The sequence below is a fragment of the Nyctereutes procyonoides genome, unplaced genomic scaffold, assembly GCF_905146905.1.
Source record: "Nyctereutes procyonoides isolate TBG_1078 unplaced genomic scaffold, NYPRO_anot_genome, whole genome shotgun sequence".
Lineage (NCBI taxonomy): Eukaryota > Metazoa > Chordata > Mammalia > Carnivora > Canidae > Nyctereutes > Nyctereutes procyonoides.
In genome coordinates, this window is record NW_026575129.1 from 5,044,397 (window position 1) to 5,064,106 (window position 19,710).

The 19,710-nt window shown below is 37.5% G+C and overlaps 1 protein-coding gene across 2 annotated transcripts in view; it reads left to right on the top strand.

The window, feature by feature from the left end:
• Nucleotides 1–19,710, top strand: part of MSH3 (mutS homolog 3) — a 181,445-nt gene that overhangs the window by 78,010 nt on the left and 83,725 nt on the right. For both annotated transcript variants that reach the window (XM_055342287.1, XM_055342288.1), the window contains one exon: nt 10,280–10,412. In XM_055342287.1, coding sequence (XP_055198262.1) covers nt 10,280–10,412 — 133 coding nt within the window. The remainder of the gene's footprint in view (nt 1–10,279; nt 10,413–19,710) is intronic.

Sequence of the window (19,710 nt, forward strand, 5' to 3'; positions counted from 1 at the left end):
TATTACTTCATTTTATAGATGGAGAAAACTGAAACTCAGGTTAATTATCCAAGATTATCCAACTAGTACATAGGGCCCATCTAGAAGCACAGTTTGGGAGGACTTGACCTTTATTTCTTCTTCCCTCACTCATTTGTGTCACTTTGTACAAGTTATGAATTTTGATACATCTCCGTTTCTTCACCTGTAAAGTGGGAACTGTAATACCTGACTCACAGGGTTGTTGTAAGGACCAAATGAGACAGCGTATATAAAGAATTGCTCTGGTTCCTAGTATCAATTATGAGGTTAAGGAAAATAGATGTAGTCTTTATAATTGGTTATAATTTATAACCAAAAAAATGTGAGCAACTAGTTATTAATAGGGGAATAGTTATCTAGTCTCACATTAGAAATATGATACAGCGGTTAAAATGAAGACAGTTGTATGATGACCCAGCTGGAGGCTTCCAGGGATGACAGGGTGAAGGCTGTGTGCTGCTGTCTGTTGTTCTAGCATCTGTCTGGTCAGGTCTGCTGAATCTGGTACTTCCTGTGTTTTATCTTTTGCCTGGACCTGTGGTCAGGATTGTGAGGAGAATTTGCAAGGAACACTGGTGAGTAGGTAGTGTCTCTGTCAGTCCTCTCTTAAAATGATGCAGCCATTAACACTTCAACTCTGTCATCTTATGTGGTCAGGTTGGATCCCAACGTTTCTCATTTATTTAATGCTCTAAACCTAAGTCTCGGGAACTTAGAAAGCTCAGCCTCTGTTCTGATTGACTAAATACATGTTAATGTGTTTGTTAATACTGACACTGGTGGGAGAAACTAACTGCTTAACAACAAGAAAACACCACACAATGTGACCGCTCTAACAGTGGAAGTTGATCTTGTCTTTATTTTCTTTGCATAAACAATCCATGGTCTTTCCAGATTGAGGGTGGGCCAGAACTCATCATATAGGCATTTAGGAACTCCACAGGCTGGGCACTGACATCCAGCCAGAGGAAGGGGGCAGAGCAGGGAGGACATATTTTTGGTTCACCAGTTCTTGTAGTGGCAGGTGCCACTTCTGCTCACATGTCATTGGCTAAAACTTGTTCTGATGGTGTCACTTAACTGCAAGGGAGGTTAACAAATATTTGTCAAGGATGAAGAAGATGTATTTAATGAACACCTAGCAATCTGTTGCCAGAGATGGGCTGTTTTTCCTTTAACTTTGTAGTTGTTGTTTCAACTGTGTTTTCTTCTTCTTTTTTTTTTTCAATGATTCACTCATTCAAATTTCTGAATAGGCAATACCCAATACCTTCACATAGCTGCAGAGCTTAAAAATGGAAAAAGATGGGTCCCCGGTTGGCTCAGTTGGTTAGGTGTCTGCCTTTGACTCAGGTTGTGATCCTGGGGTCTGGTGTTCTGGGATGGAATCCACATTGGGCTCACTGCTCAGTGGGGAGTCTGCCTCCTTTCCTCACCTTCACTCTTACTGTGTTCTCACTCTTTCAAATAAATAAAATATTAAAAAAAAAAAGGTAAAAAAATATATAGTGAAAGTTTGCCTCTCATCCCTGCCCAGTTCCTACTGGATAATCATGGTAATTTTCTTGTGTATCTTTTCAGAGACTTTCTGTTTTAAAAAGGAAATAAATATGAATATATATTCCTCCCTTCCTTTTTACATGGATGAGGCATGGTATACATAGTACTCTTTGCTTCTTTCCCATAATAGTATAAGATAGTAACTTTAAATTTTTTATTATTCAGTCTCAATGGCAAGACATTCCTCCTCTCAAGTTTCTAATCTGATTTGGTCAAGATATAATCTAGTGAGGAGGAGATGCAGACAGGGAAAGCTTTTGTACCTAAGATAAAATACTTATCTCCTATATGCTGTATAGCTCAGTACCACAGTTAAGAGTGAGTGAAGAAGGGATCCCTGGGTGGCGCAGTGGTTTGGCGCCTGCCTTTGGCCCAGGGCGCGATCCTGGAGACCCGGGATCGAGTCCCACGTCGGGCTCCCGGTACATGGAGCCTGCTTCTTCCTCTGCCTATGTCTCTGCCTCTCTCTCTCTCTCTCTCTCTCTGTGTGTGTGAGACTATCATAAATAAAAAAATAAAAAAAAAGAGTGAGTGAAGAATACTTTTTTAATTCAAATTAGGTTTTTAGAAAACAGTTAAAAAGAATTAAACATGCTAAGATTATTCTTCATATTTAAATCACATAAATAATTGAAATTAGCAAAACTGAAAATTGTTGGTGTTAGGAAGTAGGTCCCTACTATTGACTACATTTCTATGTAATTTCTAAAGCACTAAGTACATTCGAGTGATAGTTAAGTCTCTTGAATAATTACATGGCTTTTATTTTGGTAAACTCATATGTTTGGAGTATTAACATTTTATTTCTAATTCATAACTCTGGCCTAAATGACAAAGTAATAAAATGTTATGTATTTCTTTCACTTATCATTTAATTTATATTAACAAACCCAAATGCCATTTTAAACTCTTGGGAACTTGTTGCCCTGAGCTACGTTGGGAGGCCCTTTTCTTTGTGGTTTCCCATGGTCTATGAACCTGCCAGTGAGATGCAACACTGCTCATAAATGGGAAGGAAGAGTAGGTCATACATAGCTGAGAGCTGAGATTGGTTGGTGTTGACCCCTGCCTCTCTGCCTTTGCTGTGTGAACGTATGAGCAGAAACTGCTGTGCCAAGAAAAAAGTGACCTCAAATGGCTCTTATTCAAACGTCTGCCCTGACTTAGTTCATACAGGAACCTGGTCTGCTTTGTTCTGTGGTAATCAGGCCTCCAGGGAAGTCTAAACTGGTTCACATGACCAGCAGTAAATGGCACCTTTCGTATGTGCTGAGGAGGAGATATACAGGAGAGCATGAGGAGGAAGAGTTGGGGAGATCTCTTTCCCTTCTTGGCTTCCTCAGCTTTATTTTTCCTTTCTTTTTGCCTTTACTGGTGGGGATTTTCACAACATATCCCCTCAAAAGGACTTCATTTCCTGTGGCTGTAATGTCAAAAATACTTCCCTATATGAAAAGCTTCCCTTATGATTGTATAAATCATAAGACATCCTTTTAGGACATAGCTGAGCTTCCTCAATAATAATAATAATAATAATAATAATAATAATAATAATAATAATAATAAATAATAAGGAGGAGGAAGACTGAAGGAACAGATTGAAGAAGGAGCTGGAAGTTGACTTTACTGCTGCAGTTGCCTTCCTAGGCCTTTGCAGATGTTGGTAATCAAAAGAATTGGGTTTTAAAAAGTCTTGTGGGAAACTTCAATGAAGGCCTTGTGTCGAAGTTAGGGAGCATATAGTAATGTGAGACCCTCAAAGGATCATAATTTCACTAAAGAGTAGGGACAAGGCCATATGTTTGTCTTCGCCTAGTCTTTAGAGGGAAAATTTGCCAAGAATTCTTAACCACAGGCTCATCCTCACTCAGGTTCCCTATTCTAATTTGTACTATCTGTTTGTGTGGTCTGGCAATTTCCAACTTGGGAAATTTGTTTTAAATGGCCCCATGCCTCAGGGTTCCTAGCAGAAGCAAATAAAAAAACCTCCCTGAAGGGATACACTCTCAGTCCAGGCCTCCTGGGAATCCCAAAGAGAAAGCTCTACCATAAGCTTAAAAACCTCAATTACAAAAAAGCAGGGAGACAAGTAACCATGAGTGTGAGCAGAAATTCTAAAGAGCAGAATGAGAATCCCAAGATCTTCAGATAATGGGATTATGAAGCTAAGTATCAAAAGTTAAGCTAAAGTTAAAAGAAATACAAAAAAGAATGAAAGATATGAGCACAGAACAAAAATGCCATCAAGAGAGATTAGGTTGTTTTTTAAAAAGAACCACATACAACTTTTAGAAACAGTAGGTGGGTTACACAGGAATAGATACCTGGAGTGTAGCACAGAGAAACAATATAAAAAATATAAGAGCGAAAGGCAAAAAGAGAATTAAGTGCTCTAACATAATCCTCATCAGATTGTCCTTTGACAATCCTTTATTAAGGATGAGAATTTCTCATATTTCATGAAAGTTATGAATCCTTATGTTTAGGAATCACAGTCGATTCAAAGTGTGTTTGAGAACAAACAAGAAATCCACATTTCATTAAATCACACTGAAACTATGTGACAGACACTACAATCAGATGTAAAAATATTACAGAGAGCAGAGAGCAAAGAAAGATCACCTATAATACTCTAAAAATTACATAACTGATTTGATTTTCAATTTCACCAGCTGTTCTTTGCTTCATTTGCTTTCTTTCAGTGATTTTTTTTGATTTATTGAGGTTTGTTTGTTTCATTTAACCATCCCCTTTCCTGCCCAAACCTTTGTTATTTGTATGTCTGTTCCTGTTGCCTCTTGTTTCTCTTGATTCTTAGTCATCTAGTTGCTTTTTATGCTTGATTATCTTTGTGTACTGATTATGTTCTTTGGAAATTTAACTCCTGTTAATGGGAGGGCTAGGGTGAAGGTATGCTTCTGTGAGGTTCTTGGTAGCGTGACCATTCTGGGACCATCTTAATTCAGGTTCAGCATTTGATATATTTTAGTCCATCCAAATGATGCTAACCTACTCCAAGTTCATCTTTACTGTGAGGCTAGCTCATTTTTCAGTAGATCTCTTCAATATAAAAGTGGCTTTGACTGCTGGATTACTTCTCTGGGTTCTTGTTTTCCTTTAGATTTTGGTTTAGTTACTCCTTACCATTTTGTTCTTTGATACTTTTATGAACATATTTTTGTTTCATTTGGCTTTTTCAATTGTCCTCATTAGAATGATAGTCTGAAAGTACTGGTTCTTATTAACACCCAAAAGCAAAAATCATATTGTGCTTTTTTCAAAGACTCAAGTTTAGGGGATCCCTGGGTGGCGCAGCGGTTTGGCGCCTGCCTTTGGCCCAGGGCGCGATCCTGGATACCCGGGATCGAAATCCACGTCGGGCTCCTGGTGCATGGAGTCTGCTTCTCCCTCTGCCTGTGTCTCTGCCTCTCTCTCTCTCTCTCTGTGTGTGTGTGTGACTATCATAAATAAATAAAAATTAAAAAAAAAATAAAAAAAAAAAAACAAAGACTCAAGTTTACATCCTAAACTGGTAATGGAGGGTGGCTGTCTGAAAATTGTTCTGTTTAATATTCTGAAAAGGGTGAATTGTTGTCTATTCGTAAAATGATGCATCACTAGAACAAGGGTAATAAAAATCCTCGAAAGCTTGTTTAGTGATTCATAATTTGCAATAAGGTACATACTCGAAATAGCTCTTTAGAATGTAATTTCTAAATAAAACCTTTCATTATCTGGAAGGTCTTGAGCATAATACTTGTGAATAACTCGTATCACAACTCCTTACTCAAACTATTCCTTCTTCTCCACCTTCTTGCCTGGTCTTTTTTTTTTTTTCTTTTTTAAATTTTATTTAAATTCAATTTGTCAACATACAGTCTAACACCCAGTGCTCTTCCTTGCCCTATCTAATCTTTCACAACTCCTGTTAATTTGACCTTCTTATATCTCTTAAAACTGTGTGCCTCTTCATCCCTCTATCCTTTGCCCAAATTCAGATCATCAACCCCACTGCCCTGGGAGCTATAGATCCTATATGCAAATTAGAATGCCTTCTCACCAGTCTTCCTGCCCCTGTCCTTGTCCTTTCAGACATTAGCCATTGGCTCCATTATTCTCAGGAGAAAGTCTGAGATGCTGTGTGGCCTATGTCCCTCACGTGACCATTCATTGCCTGGCTGCCTAGCTTGTGCTGTCATGCTTTCACAATGTAGCCTTCATCTTCCTGTACATCTTCCTTTGCTGCTTCTACAATCAATACTTCTGTAAGCCCTCGGTACTTGTTCATTAAATGAACCAGTGAATGGTGTGTGTGATGCTAGGGAGAACCAAGTAATCATAAACCCTCTCATATTTCTGTTAGAAAGCTGTGTTAGGTAGGTAGTTGAGCCGTATTGCATGGCTAGCATGGTAATGTCTGAATTTAATTTCCTCATTTTATATCATCTGTCTTTAGAGCAACCCTTTCAGTGAAAAGTCAGAACAAACACACAACAAAAAAACACCTCTCCTCCGAAATTTGTATTTTAGCGTTCTCCCCCCAAGTAACTTTATGTTAGAATTATAGAGCCATCTCCACGAACAGCAACCAAGAGGTCCAGACTTCATCACATGTCCTTACAGTGTCAACAGCGGTAGGTTACGTACTGTTTCTGAGTGATAGCTACACACAACAGATGGCGTCATCACCCAATTCATTTTCAAATGTGAAGGACTCCAGTGACACCCACTCTTAGTCCTTGAGTCTTTGGTGTTAAAGAAGAATCTTTGTCATCCTCAGGACCTCAAGTCCATTGTTTTTTGTCATATGGAATGAAATGACTCAGGTGCCTTCTTTTAATTTTTGTAGAATGTGTAACGCTGTAAGATCGACTATAGAATACTGTAGGGCATCTTGACATATTTTCATCATCATCTAGTTGACAGTGCTACTTTTTTTTTCTTTTTTCTTTTTGACAGTGCTACTTCTTCTTGTTTTTTTGACTGTCATGATCACTGAATCTCTCTCATTGATTGCACCAAAATATTTTTTCTCTATTTTGGTGATCTGACATATTGTTTTATTAGTTACTTGGCAGTTTTGTTATTGCTGCTAAGTAAGGAACAGTTCCAAGATATGTAGACTTTTTTAAAAAACCTGATTAGAAGTCATTTTTGGTCTGCATATAGAAGATAAAAGTAGAACTAGCTCCTCCAGTGGTGAGAAATTTATAGTAAACAGTGCCACACACCCTTTCATTCTCTCCCTGCCTGTTCTAAACATCTGTAATGGGTTATGGCATTCTTTTTCAGTGCAGCCTACTAACCAGTCTCAACACAGTGCTTCAAGTCACCACCACGAGTCAGATTTGGCACTTGAGAACCCCGGACTATTCTTTCTTGTTCATTTTGCACCAAATATTTTTCTTTGCATGTCTGTGCCTTATGGCTCTGTACACAATTATATTTTGGGTGCTGTTTACCCCCTTCCATGCTGTTCTTTGTGGTATCTACCAGACAAATTATATAAGCAAATAAAGATCGCTGTAATAATGATGATAACAGCTAATATGTATTGATTAGTTACTATGTACCAGGCATTGTAGTGAATGTTTAGCATGCATTATTTCATTGCAGTCTTGTAACAACTCTGAGTTAGAGACCATTATTATTCCCATTTTATATATGGAGAAACTAGGACAAGACTAATTGGTAAATGATAGAGCCTGGATTTTAACTGAGGTCACCTGCCCAGATTTTTAACTTCTGAGTTATTACCTCCCTAACCAGTGAAGGCTGGTTTAAAACCAAAATGATTCATAGTAAATATGCTTTTGCCTGTGCTATCATTAGGCTAAAATAAAAAGCCCAGTACCTTTGTATTTTTCCAGATTGTGAACCGACATACCACCACCTTTTTTATCTCTAAGAAATTTATAGTTTTATGTCTATTTTTAAAAGATCTTCTGGAAGATTTCATAAATATGACTTAGGTTTTTATTAACCTCTTTTGCTTTTTATCTTTCCATATATCCCAACAACCTTTGTAATTTTTGAGAGCACAGCTATCTTTGTAGGCTGTCTTATACGTTCACAGATGGTATTATTTTATCTGTCCTCATACCATCTGTAGCATCAACCTAGTCTGTTCCAATTGGTGTTATCTTTCATTTATGCAGGAGTGAGTTATTAAAATAAAACTTTATATTTGTATAGCATTTTGGGTAAACGTTAGGGTAAAACATTGATTTATTTTATCACAACAATCCTATGCAAAGAAAATTTAAATTTTTTTTTTGCCTCATTTTGATTTACTTTATATGTAGTCTTTGGAATTGAGCTGAATTGAATTCAAGAACTACTTATTGAACACATATTGTGATCACAGAACTGTGGAAATGAAGAAATGATCCCTCTTCTCACTGAGCTTACAGTCCAGCTGAAAAGACAGAGAAATAAATACAGTTATGATTTTCACTATGGAAAGACAATAGAGGGTTGTATGGAAAAAGATTTCAAAGGATTAAATCTGGTCTGATGAGTCCAGAAGGCCCTTTCAGAAGAAGGGTGAGTAGGAGTTGGCCAAAGTGGAGCTGGTAGGTAGTAGGAAAGAGGAAGAGAGTCTTCAATGCAGAGTGTGCAGCAAATGAGGAGGCCCAGATGTCAGGGAACTTGGGAGTTACCAAAATATTGAAACAAGTTCAGTCTAACTGAGACTTAAAGTGAGAGGAAGAGAGTGATAGTGGCCTGAGGTGAGACTTGAGAGGTAAGCAGGGACCAGTGGGTTAGTAAAGGGATCTAAGATTATTGGCAAGACATTGAGCTGAAAGCCAGAGGTAAGACTCGCTCAGGCTATAGTGTGGAAAATGGATTGCTCAGGCTATAGTGTGGAAAATGGATTGGAAAAAGGGAGAAATGGATGGGAGAAAAGGCTCAGGCTATAGTGTGGAAAATGGATTGGAAAAAGGGAGAAATGGATGGGAGAAAGTTAGGAGGCTCTTTTTGCAGTCTGTATGAAAAATGATTTCTACTTAGACTAGTGTAACAGCAGATGGAAAGAAATGGATTGATTTGAGAGGCCACACAACTGAGAATTGAGGAACCAGTGTGTATTTCTATAAAACTCTGGTGTATTCTATGTCATACTGAACCAAATTCCTGTTCTGCACAGTAGAGTATGAGCCAGAGAAAAATGGAACAAAAATGAAACCGGGTTAGTATGCATGTTGTTAGCAGGCATGACCTCACAAAGTAGTTTGAAGGATAATAAAGAGTAAAGCGCTCAGTTAATTAGAAAGTACTCAGTTTAACAGTCATCTACTCAGGGTTCTGATGTAAAACTTGCCCTTCACTTCTGCGTGTGTGATAACAACAGAACTTTGTTAGACAAATGTATATTCAGTAGCTCATATTTCCCTTTGCCCCTAAATGTCAGTTCATTCTTTTACTGATTGAAAAAAAAATTTTTTTTTCTGAGGGCCCACTATCTACTAGGTATGGTTACTTATTTCAGTCTTTAATACCACATTATAGCCATCATATCTAGTGTGGGCTTTGGCATTTATAGGTACTAGATGGGGCCGCATCGCATTCAGGGCACATTTATTAGTCAATCAGGTTTCCATTGACAGCCTCACTATTTCCTCCCAAGTGGCCTGCCCATCACTTAGGGTGCAGCCACTGATGAAATCCTGCCACTTTGGTCTTCCCTGACTCCTGATGTCTTATCTTCTATACTTTCTGTTACTGCTCCGAGTCTTGGCTCAGTCTACATGCCTCATCCCACTTCAGTCAAAAAGTCAGTCAGTTTAGCCACCACCACCACCACCACCAAGTCTTTTTTTTTTTTTTTTAAGATTTTATTTATTTATTCATGAGAGAGAGACAGAGAGGCAGAGACACAGACAGAGGTAGAAGCAGGCTCCATGCAGAGAGCCTGATGTGGGACTTGATCCCGTACTCCAGGATCATGCCCTGGGCCGAAGGCAGGCACTTAACCGCTGAGCCACCCAGGGATCCCCACCACCAAGTCTTTGATCAGAATATTTGGCTGACTGAATGAATTGGTTTTTGACTGAGATGATCAGCCATTTCAGTCAGACTAGAAAACTCAGTTGCCCATTGTAGACCTATTATATTAGCCAAGGTAAAACAAGCGGTTGTAACAAATAAATCCTCAATCTTGGTGGTTTAAATACAATAAAAGTTTACTTCTTGCTAATGTAAAGTCCAGCCGGTAACAAATGTGGGAGCGATGGGTTTTCTGCTCCACTAAAAGATCCAGGCTGAGAGAGTCTTCAGGTGGCTCATTAGATTGTTCTGGGCCCAACATTCAGATGGGGAAAGAGCAGATGTGAACAATCACAAAGGAGGTTTTTATGGGCCAGAGCTAGAAGTGGCTTAATCATTTCTGCATACATGTTATTGTCTACAACTTGGGTACATGGCAATACGTAATTGCAGAGGGAAACTGGGAAATGTCGTCTATGTGTTTGCCCAGAAGGAATGGAAAACCTAATGAGCCAATTTCTGCTCCACCTAGCTAATGATTTTCCTTGTACCTGCTCTTTGGTTCAAATGATAGGGGTAGGGAAGAGCCAGAGGTATGGAGGAGGAGTCTGTGTTTTTCTAAGTAGCTCTTGCTGGGCTTGAGAGTAGGAAATGTCTATATTCTGAATTCCTAACATATCTTATGATTGTTATTACTCTGTTCTCACAGGGAAATAAATGCTCGACTAGATGCTGTCTCTGAAGTACTCCATTCAGAATCCAGTGTGTTTGGTCAGATAGAAAATCATCTACGTAAATTGCCTGATATAGAGAGAGGACTCTGTAGCATTTATCACAAAAAAGTAAGTGTGAGAGAAATTAAATCTAAAAATTGATAATATGGAGATCCCTGGGTGGCTCAGCTGTTTAGCGCCTGCCTTGGCCCAGGGCATGATCCTGGAGTCCTGGGATCGAGTCCCACATCAGGCTTCCTGCGTGGAGCCTGCTTCTCCCTCTGCCTGTGTCTCTGCCTCTCAATCTCTCTCGGTGTCTCTCATGAATAAATAAATAAAACCTTTTAAAAGAAAACTCATAATGTTCTTTAACATAAGGACACCAAATATTAAAGGAAAACACAGAGCTTTATCATTATTATTATTTTGTGAAATCTCATGGGTATCATGAGAGAATTCTTAGAACATTTAATTGCACAAATTAAAATTATTCCAATTTTTGCATTGTAAAAAGTAAAGTTCGCCCATTTCTGTTAACTACAACAACATATACAGGCCCTCCTATTAAGATACAAGATACTCTTAAGTTTCATCCTCAAAATGTGAACCATCATCAAAATAGAAAATTTCTTAGACTAGCCATTAAAAAAAAAAAAAAAGAAACATTTATTTACTTATTTGAGAGAGAGCACATGTGAGCACAGCGGTGGGAGAGAGGAGCACTGAGATTGGGGAGAGAGAATCCCAAGCAAACTCTGTGCTGAGCACAGAGCTTGACGTGAGGCTTGATCCTACAATCCTGAGATTATGACCTGACCTGAAACTAGGAGTCGGACGTTTAACCAACTGACCTCTCAGGTACCCCTAGACTAGCCATTTTTAAAAAAAGATGCCTTATTTCTTTTGACCTCAGAATAACTTTTTTTTTTTTAAGATTTTATTTATTCATGAGAGACAGAGAGAGAGAGAGAAAGAGAGAGAGAGAGGCAGAGACACAGGCAGAGGGAGAAGCAGGCTCCACACAGGGAGCCCGATGTGGGACTCTATCCTGGGTCTCCAGGATCACACCCTGGGCTGAAGGCGGCACTAAACCGCTGAGCCACCCAGGCTGTCCCCCAGAATAACTTCTTACGTGATTTATCCAGAGGGAAACTCTGCTAATATATTTGTGGTAGTATCAATATGCAAATGAGTTGGGTATTGAAGCTAAGTAAAAATCCGCCCCCTCCCCGCTAAAAAACTATTTGTGTAAAAAATCAGTCAAGGAAGTCACAAGAGAGGATTTAAAATATAATAACATATACCTAAAACTTGGAGGGGGAAGGAAAAAAGAATGGATTCAAACTTAAACAGTCATCAACTTAATATAGACTGCTACATGCAGAAGAGGTTTTATAGAAACCAAATGGTAATTATATACAAAACCACTAACTTGTAAAGAATAAAGAGAAAGAAATCCATATATATCCACTACAGAAAATCAGCAAAATATGAAAGAGAGGAAGACAAGAAAGGATTAGAGAATGTCTTTAAAAACAACCACAAAAGAAGTAATAAAATGGTAATAAATACATATCTATCAATAATTACTTTGAATGTAAATGGACTGAACAATCCAAAGACATGGGACGCCTGGGTGGTTCAGCAGTTGAATGTCTGCTTTTGGCTTAGGGCATGATCCCGGACCAGGGATGGAATGCTGCATCAGGCTTCCTGTGGGGAGCCTGCTTCTCCCTCTGCCTGTGTCTCTGCCTCTCTCTTTCTGTCTCTCATGAATAAACACATAAAATCTTTTTAAAAAGAAAAAAAAGATGAGTCTTGTTTTTTTATTGTCACCTGATTTTTTTTTTTAAAAGATTTTATGTATTATTCATGAGAAGACAGAGAGAGAGGCAGAGACACAGGCAGAGGGAGAAGCAGGCTCCCTGTAGGGAGCCTGATGTGGTACTCGAACACAGGGACCCAAGATCATGGCCGGAGCAAAAGGCAGACGTTCGACCGCTGAGCCACCCAGGCGTCCCACAAGACCCATCTGTATGCTGCTCATAAGAGACTCATTTTAGACCTAAAGACACATGCAGATTGAAAGTAAGGGAATGGAGAAACATCTACTGTGTAATTGTATGTCAGAAGAAAGCCAGGGTAGCAATACTTAATACTGGACAAACTAGACTTTAAAACAAGAAGTGTAACGAGACAAAGAAGGGCATTAGGTAATAATAAAGGGGACAATCCAAGAAGAAGGTAAACAATTGTAAATATGTATGCTCCTAACATAGAAGCACCCAAATACCATAAGCAGTTAATAACAAACATAAAGGGACTAATTGATAATCGATAATAGTAGAGGACTGTAACACTCCATTTACATCAATACACACATCATCTAAACAGAAAATTAACAAAGAAACAATGGCTTTGAATGACACACTAGACCAGATGGACTTAACAGATCTACTCAGAACATTCCATCCTAAACCAACAGAATCTACAATTGTTTTCAAATGCACATAGAACATTCTTCAGAATAGATCACATACTAGCCCACAAAACATACCTCAGCAAATTTGAGAAGATCCAAGTCATAACATGCATCTTTTCTGACCACAATGCTATGAAACTGGGAGTTAGCCACAAAAAAAAATCTGGAAATACCACAAATACATGGAGGTTAAGCAACATGCTACTAAATGTTAAATGGGTCAACCAAGAAATCAAAGGAAACGTAAACGTAAGAAACTACATGGAAACAAATGCAAATGAAAATGTGATGGTCCAAAACCTTTGGGATGCAGCAAAGGTGGCCATAAGAGGGAAGTTTATTTTTTAATTTTTTTTATTTTTTAAAGATTTTATTTATTCATGAGAGACACATAGAGGGAGGCAGAGACACAGGCAGAGGGAGAAGCAGGCTCCATGCAGAAAGTCCAATGTGGGACTCGATCCCGGGACCCCTGCACCAAAGGGTGTGTTTACAAACACACACACACACACACACACACACATACATACACACACAATGGAATATTATTCCACCATAAAAAGGACAAAAGCATAGCATTTGTAATGATGTGGATGGAGCCTGGAGAATATTATGCTAAGTGAAAAAAGTCAGAAAAAGACAAATACCATATGGTTTCACTTGTGGATTTTAAGAAGCAAAACAAATGAGCATGGGGGAAGAAAGGGAGAGTGAGCAAACCATGGAAGAGACTCTTAATTATAGAGAACAAACTGATGGTTATCACAGGGGAGGTAGGTGGAGGATTGGGTGAAATTGGTAATGGAGATTAAGGAGTACACTTGTTGCGATGAGTACCTGGTGTTGTATATAGCTATTGAGTCACTGAATTGTATACCTGAAGCTGGTAATACACTGGATGTTGACTAGCTGGGATTTAAATGAGAGCTTTAAAAAAAAGTAAATGAGATATATATTGGAACATTACAGAATGAAATGTTACTGAGCCATGAAAAGAAAGCAATCTCAACATTTGTGTCAACATGAATCGATTTACAGGGTATAATGCTAGGTGGAATAAGTCAGAGAAAGGTGAATAAGTCAGATTTCATTTACATGTGGAGTCCAAAAAACAAAAATTAACAAATGGAAAAGGAAAGTGTGTTGTATATATACAATATTTTTCAGCCATAAAAAAGTATGAGATCTTGCCATTTGCAACATGATAGACCTAGAGCTATGTGAAATAAGATTGAGAAAAAGAAAACAAATGAATAAACAAAAAAGCAGAATCAGACATGTGAATACAGAGAACAAACTGATGGTTGCCAGAAGGAAGGAGGTGGGGGAATGGGCAAAATGGATGAAAGAGAGTGGAGGTGCATGTTTCCTGTTATGGATAAGTCAATTACAGGAATAAAAGATACCACAGAGGGAATATAGTCACTGATATAATAATGACATTGTGACAGATGGTCGCTACACTTATGGTGAGCAAGCATAATGTATAATGTCAAATTACTATGTTGTACATCTGAAACCAATGTAACATTGTGTGTCAACTCAAATGAAAATAAAAATTAAAAAATTAAGCTTAACAACACAGATGAAAAAAATTGAAGACAGCGCAAAGAAATGGAAAGACATTCCATCTTCCAATATTTGGAAGAACAAATATTATTAAAATTCTATACTACCCAGAGCAATCTACAGACTTAATTCAATCGTTATCAAAATACCAACAGCTTTTTTTCCCACAGAACTAGAACAAACAATCCTAAAATCTATGTGGAACCTCAGAAAACCCCAAATAGCTAAAGCAATCTTAAAAAAGAAAAGCAAAGCTGGAGGCATCACAGTTCTGGGCTTCGAGTTTTATTATAAAGCTCCAGTAATCAAAACAGTGTGGTACTGGCATGAAAATAAACACATAGATTGATGGAACAAAATAGAAAATCCAGAAACAAATCCACAATTATATGGTCACTTAACCTTCAACAAAGCAGGAAAGAATATCCAATGGGAAAAAGACACTTGAAGATCACCTGGATGACATAGTCAGATAAGCATCCAAGTCTTGGTTTCAGCTCAAATCACGATCTCATAGGTGGTGAAATTGAACCCTGCATTGTCCGATTCTGCACTCAGTCAGGAGTCTGCTTAAAGATTCTCTCCCTTTACCCCTCCCCCCACATGCTCTCACTCTCTCAAAAAATAAATAAATCTTTAGAAAAAGAATTTCTTCAACCAGTGGTATTGGGGAAACTGGACAGCAACATGCAGAATAATGAAACTGGGTGGCTCAGTCGGTTAAATGTGTGGCTCTTGATTTTAACTCAGGTCATGGTGTCAGGATTGTGAGATTGAGCCTGTAATTGGATTCTGCACTCAGAGAGCAGTCTAAGATTCTCTTCTCCCTTTGCCATTTCCCCTACTTGCACTCAGTCTTTCTGTCTAATAATAAATATATGAATCTTAATGAAACTGGACCACTTTCTTACAGCATACACAAAAATAAATCCAAAATGGGTAAAAGACTTAATGTGAGTCCTAAAGCCATAAAAATCCTAGAAGAGAACACAAGCAGTAACTTTTTTGACATTAGCCATAGTAACTTCTTTCTAGATATGTCTGAGGCAAGGGAAATAAAAGCAAAAATAAATGATTAGGACTAATCAAAATAAAAAGCTCCTGCACAGTAAAGGAAACAGTCAACAAAACTAAAAGGCAGCCTATGAAATGGGAGAAGATATTTGCAAACATATCCAATAAAGGGTTAGTATTCAAAATATGTAAAGAACTTATACAGGTCAATACCCCCAAAATAAATAATCCAATTTAAAAATGGGCAGAAGGCATGAACAGACATTTCTCCAAAGAAGACAATCCAGATGGCCAACAGGCACATGAAAAGTTCCTCATCGTCACATATCAGGGAAATGCAAATCAAAACTACAGCACCTCACAACTGTCAGAATGGATAAAATCAACAATATAAGAAACAACAGTTTTTGGCAAGGATGTGGAGAAAAAGGAACCCTCTGTGCTGTTGGTGGGAATGCAAAGTGATGCAACCACTGTGGAAAACAGTATGGGCAGGGGGATTCCTCAAAAAGTTAAAAATAAAACTACCCTGTGTAGTTTTCAGCAATTGCATTCCTGGGTATTTACTCAAAGAATACAAGAACACTAATTCAAAGAGATATATACACCCTTATGTTTATAGCAGCATTATTTACAATAGCCAAATTATGGAAGCAGCCCAGGTATCTGTCAACTGATGGATGGCTAAAGAAGAGGTGGCGTATGTACATACGTATATGTGTGTGTGTATATACACATGTGTGTATACATGTATGTATATATAATGGAATATTATTCAACCATAAAAATGAATGAAATCTTGTCCTTTGCTATGACATAGATGAAGCTAGAGATTGTGCTAAGCAAAATAAGTGACGAGTGCAGTCCTGAATCCCCATCACCTATTTCACCCTTCTCCCCTCCCACCTCCCCTCTGGTAACTCAGTTTGTTCTATATAGAAGAGTTTGTTTCCTGATCTCTCTTATTTCTTTCCCTTCGCTTGTTTGCTTTGTTTCTCTCTATATAATGCTACCACAGCTTGCATTACCTTGGATAAAATCAGGATGCTGAGATGAGAGTTAGTAGTTTGTTAGTAAGGGACAGAATTAATACTTAAACCAGGTTCCTTGACTAGGTTTTTAATGGGTACATTCGGATGTTACCATTTTTGATGTAGTAGTTTTGACTACCATCTCATTTTTCCCTGGTTATCCTGACATAAGCCATCTTTATTTTCTGCCCAAATGTAAATCCTTGCCAAAGTAATAATTTTATTGTAGAGCATTTTTTATGTGCCCACATTTTAGTTGTGACCAATTTTTCATTAGTCTTTACTTTTTTTAGTCCTTTCCCCCACAAAGTTTTGCTGGAACGGTAAGTACTGCTTCTGAGAATACTTGCAGTGCCCAAGAGGACTTATGTAACCGCTCCATATGCTTCAGCTAAATTTGAAAACAAAGAATAAGCCAGAATGGGGAAATACTAATCCCTAGGGAAAAATGCTTGAGTTGGTTATGGGCTCAGTGGAGTCTTTTGTACCATCACTTGATGCACTTGTGTTGTTTTGCTGGCAGTAGCAGAGGTTGTCCTGATACAGTACTCCCCCGTTACCTGCAGTTCCAGTTACCATCAGCAGCAGTCCAGAAGCAGATGATCACCTTCTGACATATTGTCAGAAGTTCAGTAATAGCCTCACTCTGTGTCACAATGCCTTTGACATTCACCTCACTTCATCTCATCACTTGGCATTTTATCTCATGTCATCATAAGTGTGAGTACAGTACAATATATATGGACAGATCACATTCTTATAACTTCTCTTACAGTATATTGTTACACTTGTTCTACTTTATTGTTAGTTATTGTGCATCTCTTACTGTGCCTAATTTATCAATTAAACTTTATCATAGGTATGTATGTATGTATAGAAAAGACAGTACGTAGAGGTTAGGTACTATCTGTAGTTTCAGATATGCACTGGGAGTCTTAGAACATATCCACTGTAGATAAGGGGGGACTAGTGCAGTTGGAAGTTTTATGGTTGACATTTTCAAGGGTAAGAGGCCATGTCAAACCATTTGTTATATCATTGGTTGAGTACCTGACAATCAATGCATATTACCCTTCATCAAGCAATAGATCTCCAAGCACCTTGTCTTCACTGCTTGAAAGGATTTACTGACAGTCGTTAAAGATTTTTTTTTCCTCAGAAAGAATAGGGACAAAGCTGAGAAAATTGTTAATTGCTAATTAAGAGAACTGAATCAAAGTATACATGGCATCAAGACAGAAGCATCTTTTCATGGTGCTGTGATTTCTGTTGTGCTTTACTTCCTGTCTTTAAACTTTGATGTTTTCAATTCATGATTCGTGTATTTACAAAACTTTAAAAATTCTGGTAAAACTCAGAATCTAATTCTTTTTTTAAATTGAGATATAAGTGATATATAACATTATATTTCAGGTGTGCCACATAATCAATGGTTTGATTAATGTATATATTGAGAAATAATAACCACAATAGTTAATTTAGACCCATAATAGGTCTAATTAACATTCATCACCACACATAGTTACAAAGCCTTCTTTTTCTTATGATGAGAACTTTTAAGATCTACTTTCTAAGCAATATTCAAACATACAATACAGTATTATTAACTAAACTTACCATGCTATACATTACATCTCCAGGACTTATTTATTTTATAATTGGAAGTTTGTACCTTTTGATCATCTTTACCCATTCCATCCACTTGTTCTCCATGGCCCACCTCTGGCAACCACAAATCTATTCAATCTATGGGTTTGCCTTTTTAAAAATTTCACATATAATTAAAATTATATGGTATAGACTCAAATTCATTTTAAAAGTAACCAAGCATGACTTTTGTTTTAGAGTTTCAAACTGTACTTCAGTGAAGGAACTTATGACTCACTTAGAAGTTCGTTATTGCTGTTTTAATGTTTACACAAGTGTGCCTGAAGATTGATTTGAAAAGTGAGAATTAGAAATGACTTGGTAACAGACTAACTTTAGGAAGCCTAAGTGCTTTAAACCAAATTTTTATAGATTAGATAGTTGGCTCTTGGAACACACCATCAAACACATGTCTGTTCTTTATCATTAGATTACTCTAAATAAGCTTCTGCTGTATGCACCAAATGGTGGGTGATATCCCGGGTACAGACTGTGCCAATTATGTAAAATTCATAAAATGGTTAGGAGCACTGTTTGGATGTTGTGGAAGTGGTAAGCCTAGGCCATATGGCTGTGTGGAAGGTGCCATGGAATAGTCACAAATAGGTATCTTCATGTCGATAATAATAGAGGATACCGAGAAGGCCGACCCTGAAACAAAATAAACATTTCTTTATTAGTAGAAGTATTTTACTAAAAATATATGTATAAAATTAGTATTTTATAGTAAAACGTCAAATCCTAATCTTAGAAAAGTGTTAGTCTTAGAAACTCATATTAACTTTGCCCAAGAACTATTTTGTAAGAAAATGATACATAACTGCTAAGATTGGTGAATACATTTAAAGGATTATAGCACTAAGTAAATGTTAGAGGAGAGTGTTTCCAGAATTTTGTAGGCGAGAATAATTTCTTGGCCAGACTGGTATAAGCCTAAACCACATTTTCAATATGGAAGTTAGGCTGGAGTTCTTCCAGTCCCGTGATGACCCGTTTCCACACTTATGGATGTGTTCTAAAGCTCTTCCACAGAGAAATTTGCTGCTGGAAATGGGGTTGAACATGAGTGACTCCAGGAGCTACTACTTCACCCTTACTTACCTTCAGCTTTCTGGCCGCTCTATTGAGTTGTTTTAAGAAACTTGAAAACAATATGCCTTAGATACTTAAAGCCTGATTGCAGAGTGCTTCATTTTTACTTTGCTTCTGTTGCTGACTTAAAGGATGAAAAATTAACCCCTTTTCTCTCTCAAATTGCAATAATTATAAGAGATTATTATTCAAAATTGTATTGAAATGTTTATTTTTAGTTCTTCACTTTTGTTAGAATGTATATCTACTTAATAATTAACTATTGACTGTTGGTCAAAAATTTCTAGGCTCCACATTACAAAAATCCAGCTTCCGATATTTATGTACCTTTCCCATCATATGGTGGCCTTTCTGGGAAAGAGATAATTTATAACTTTAGATTCAACTTTTGTTCAGTTGGACCTAACTCATTTTTCTCCATAATTTACTTCATTCCTTTTAGTTAATAATTCTTTCTAAATATGTATTTATCATTAATTCATTTTATGTACTACTTACTATGCGTACGTATCATTAATTCAACCTTAAATCATCATCTCATCTCAAGATACTTCTTTTCATCAGATATTCTATTTCATTTTACCTGGTTCAA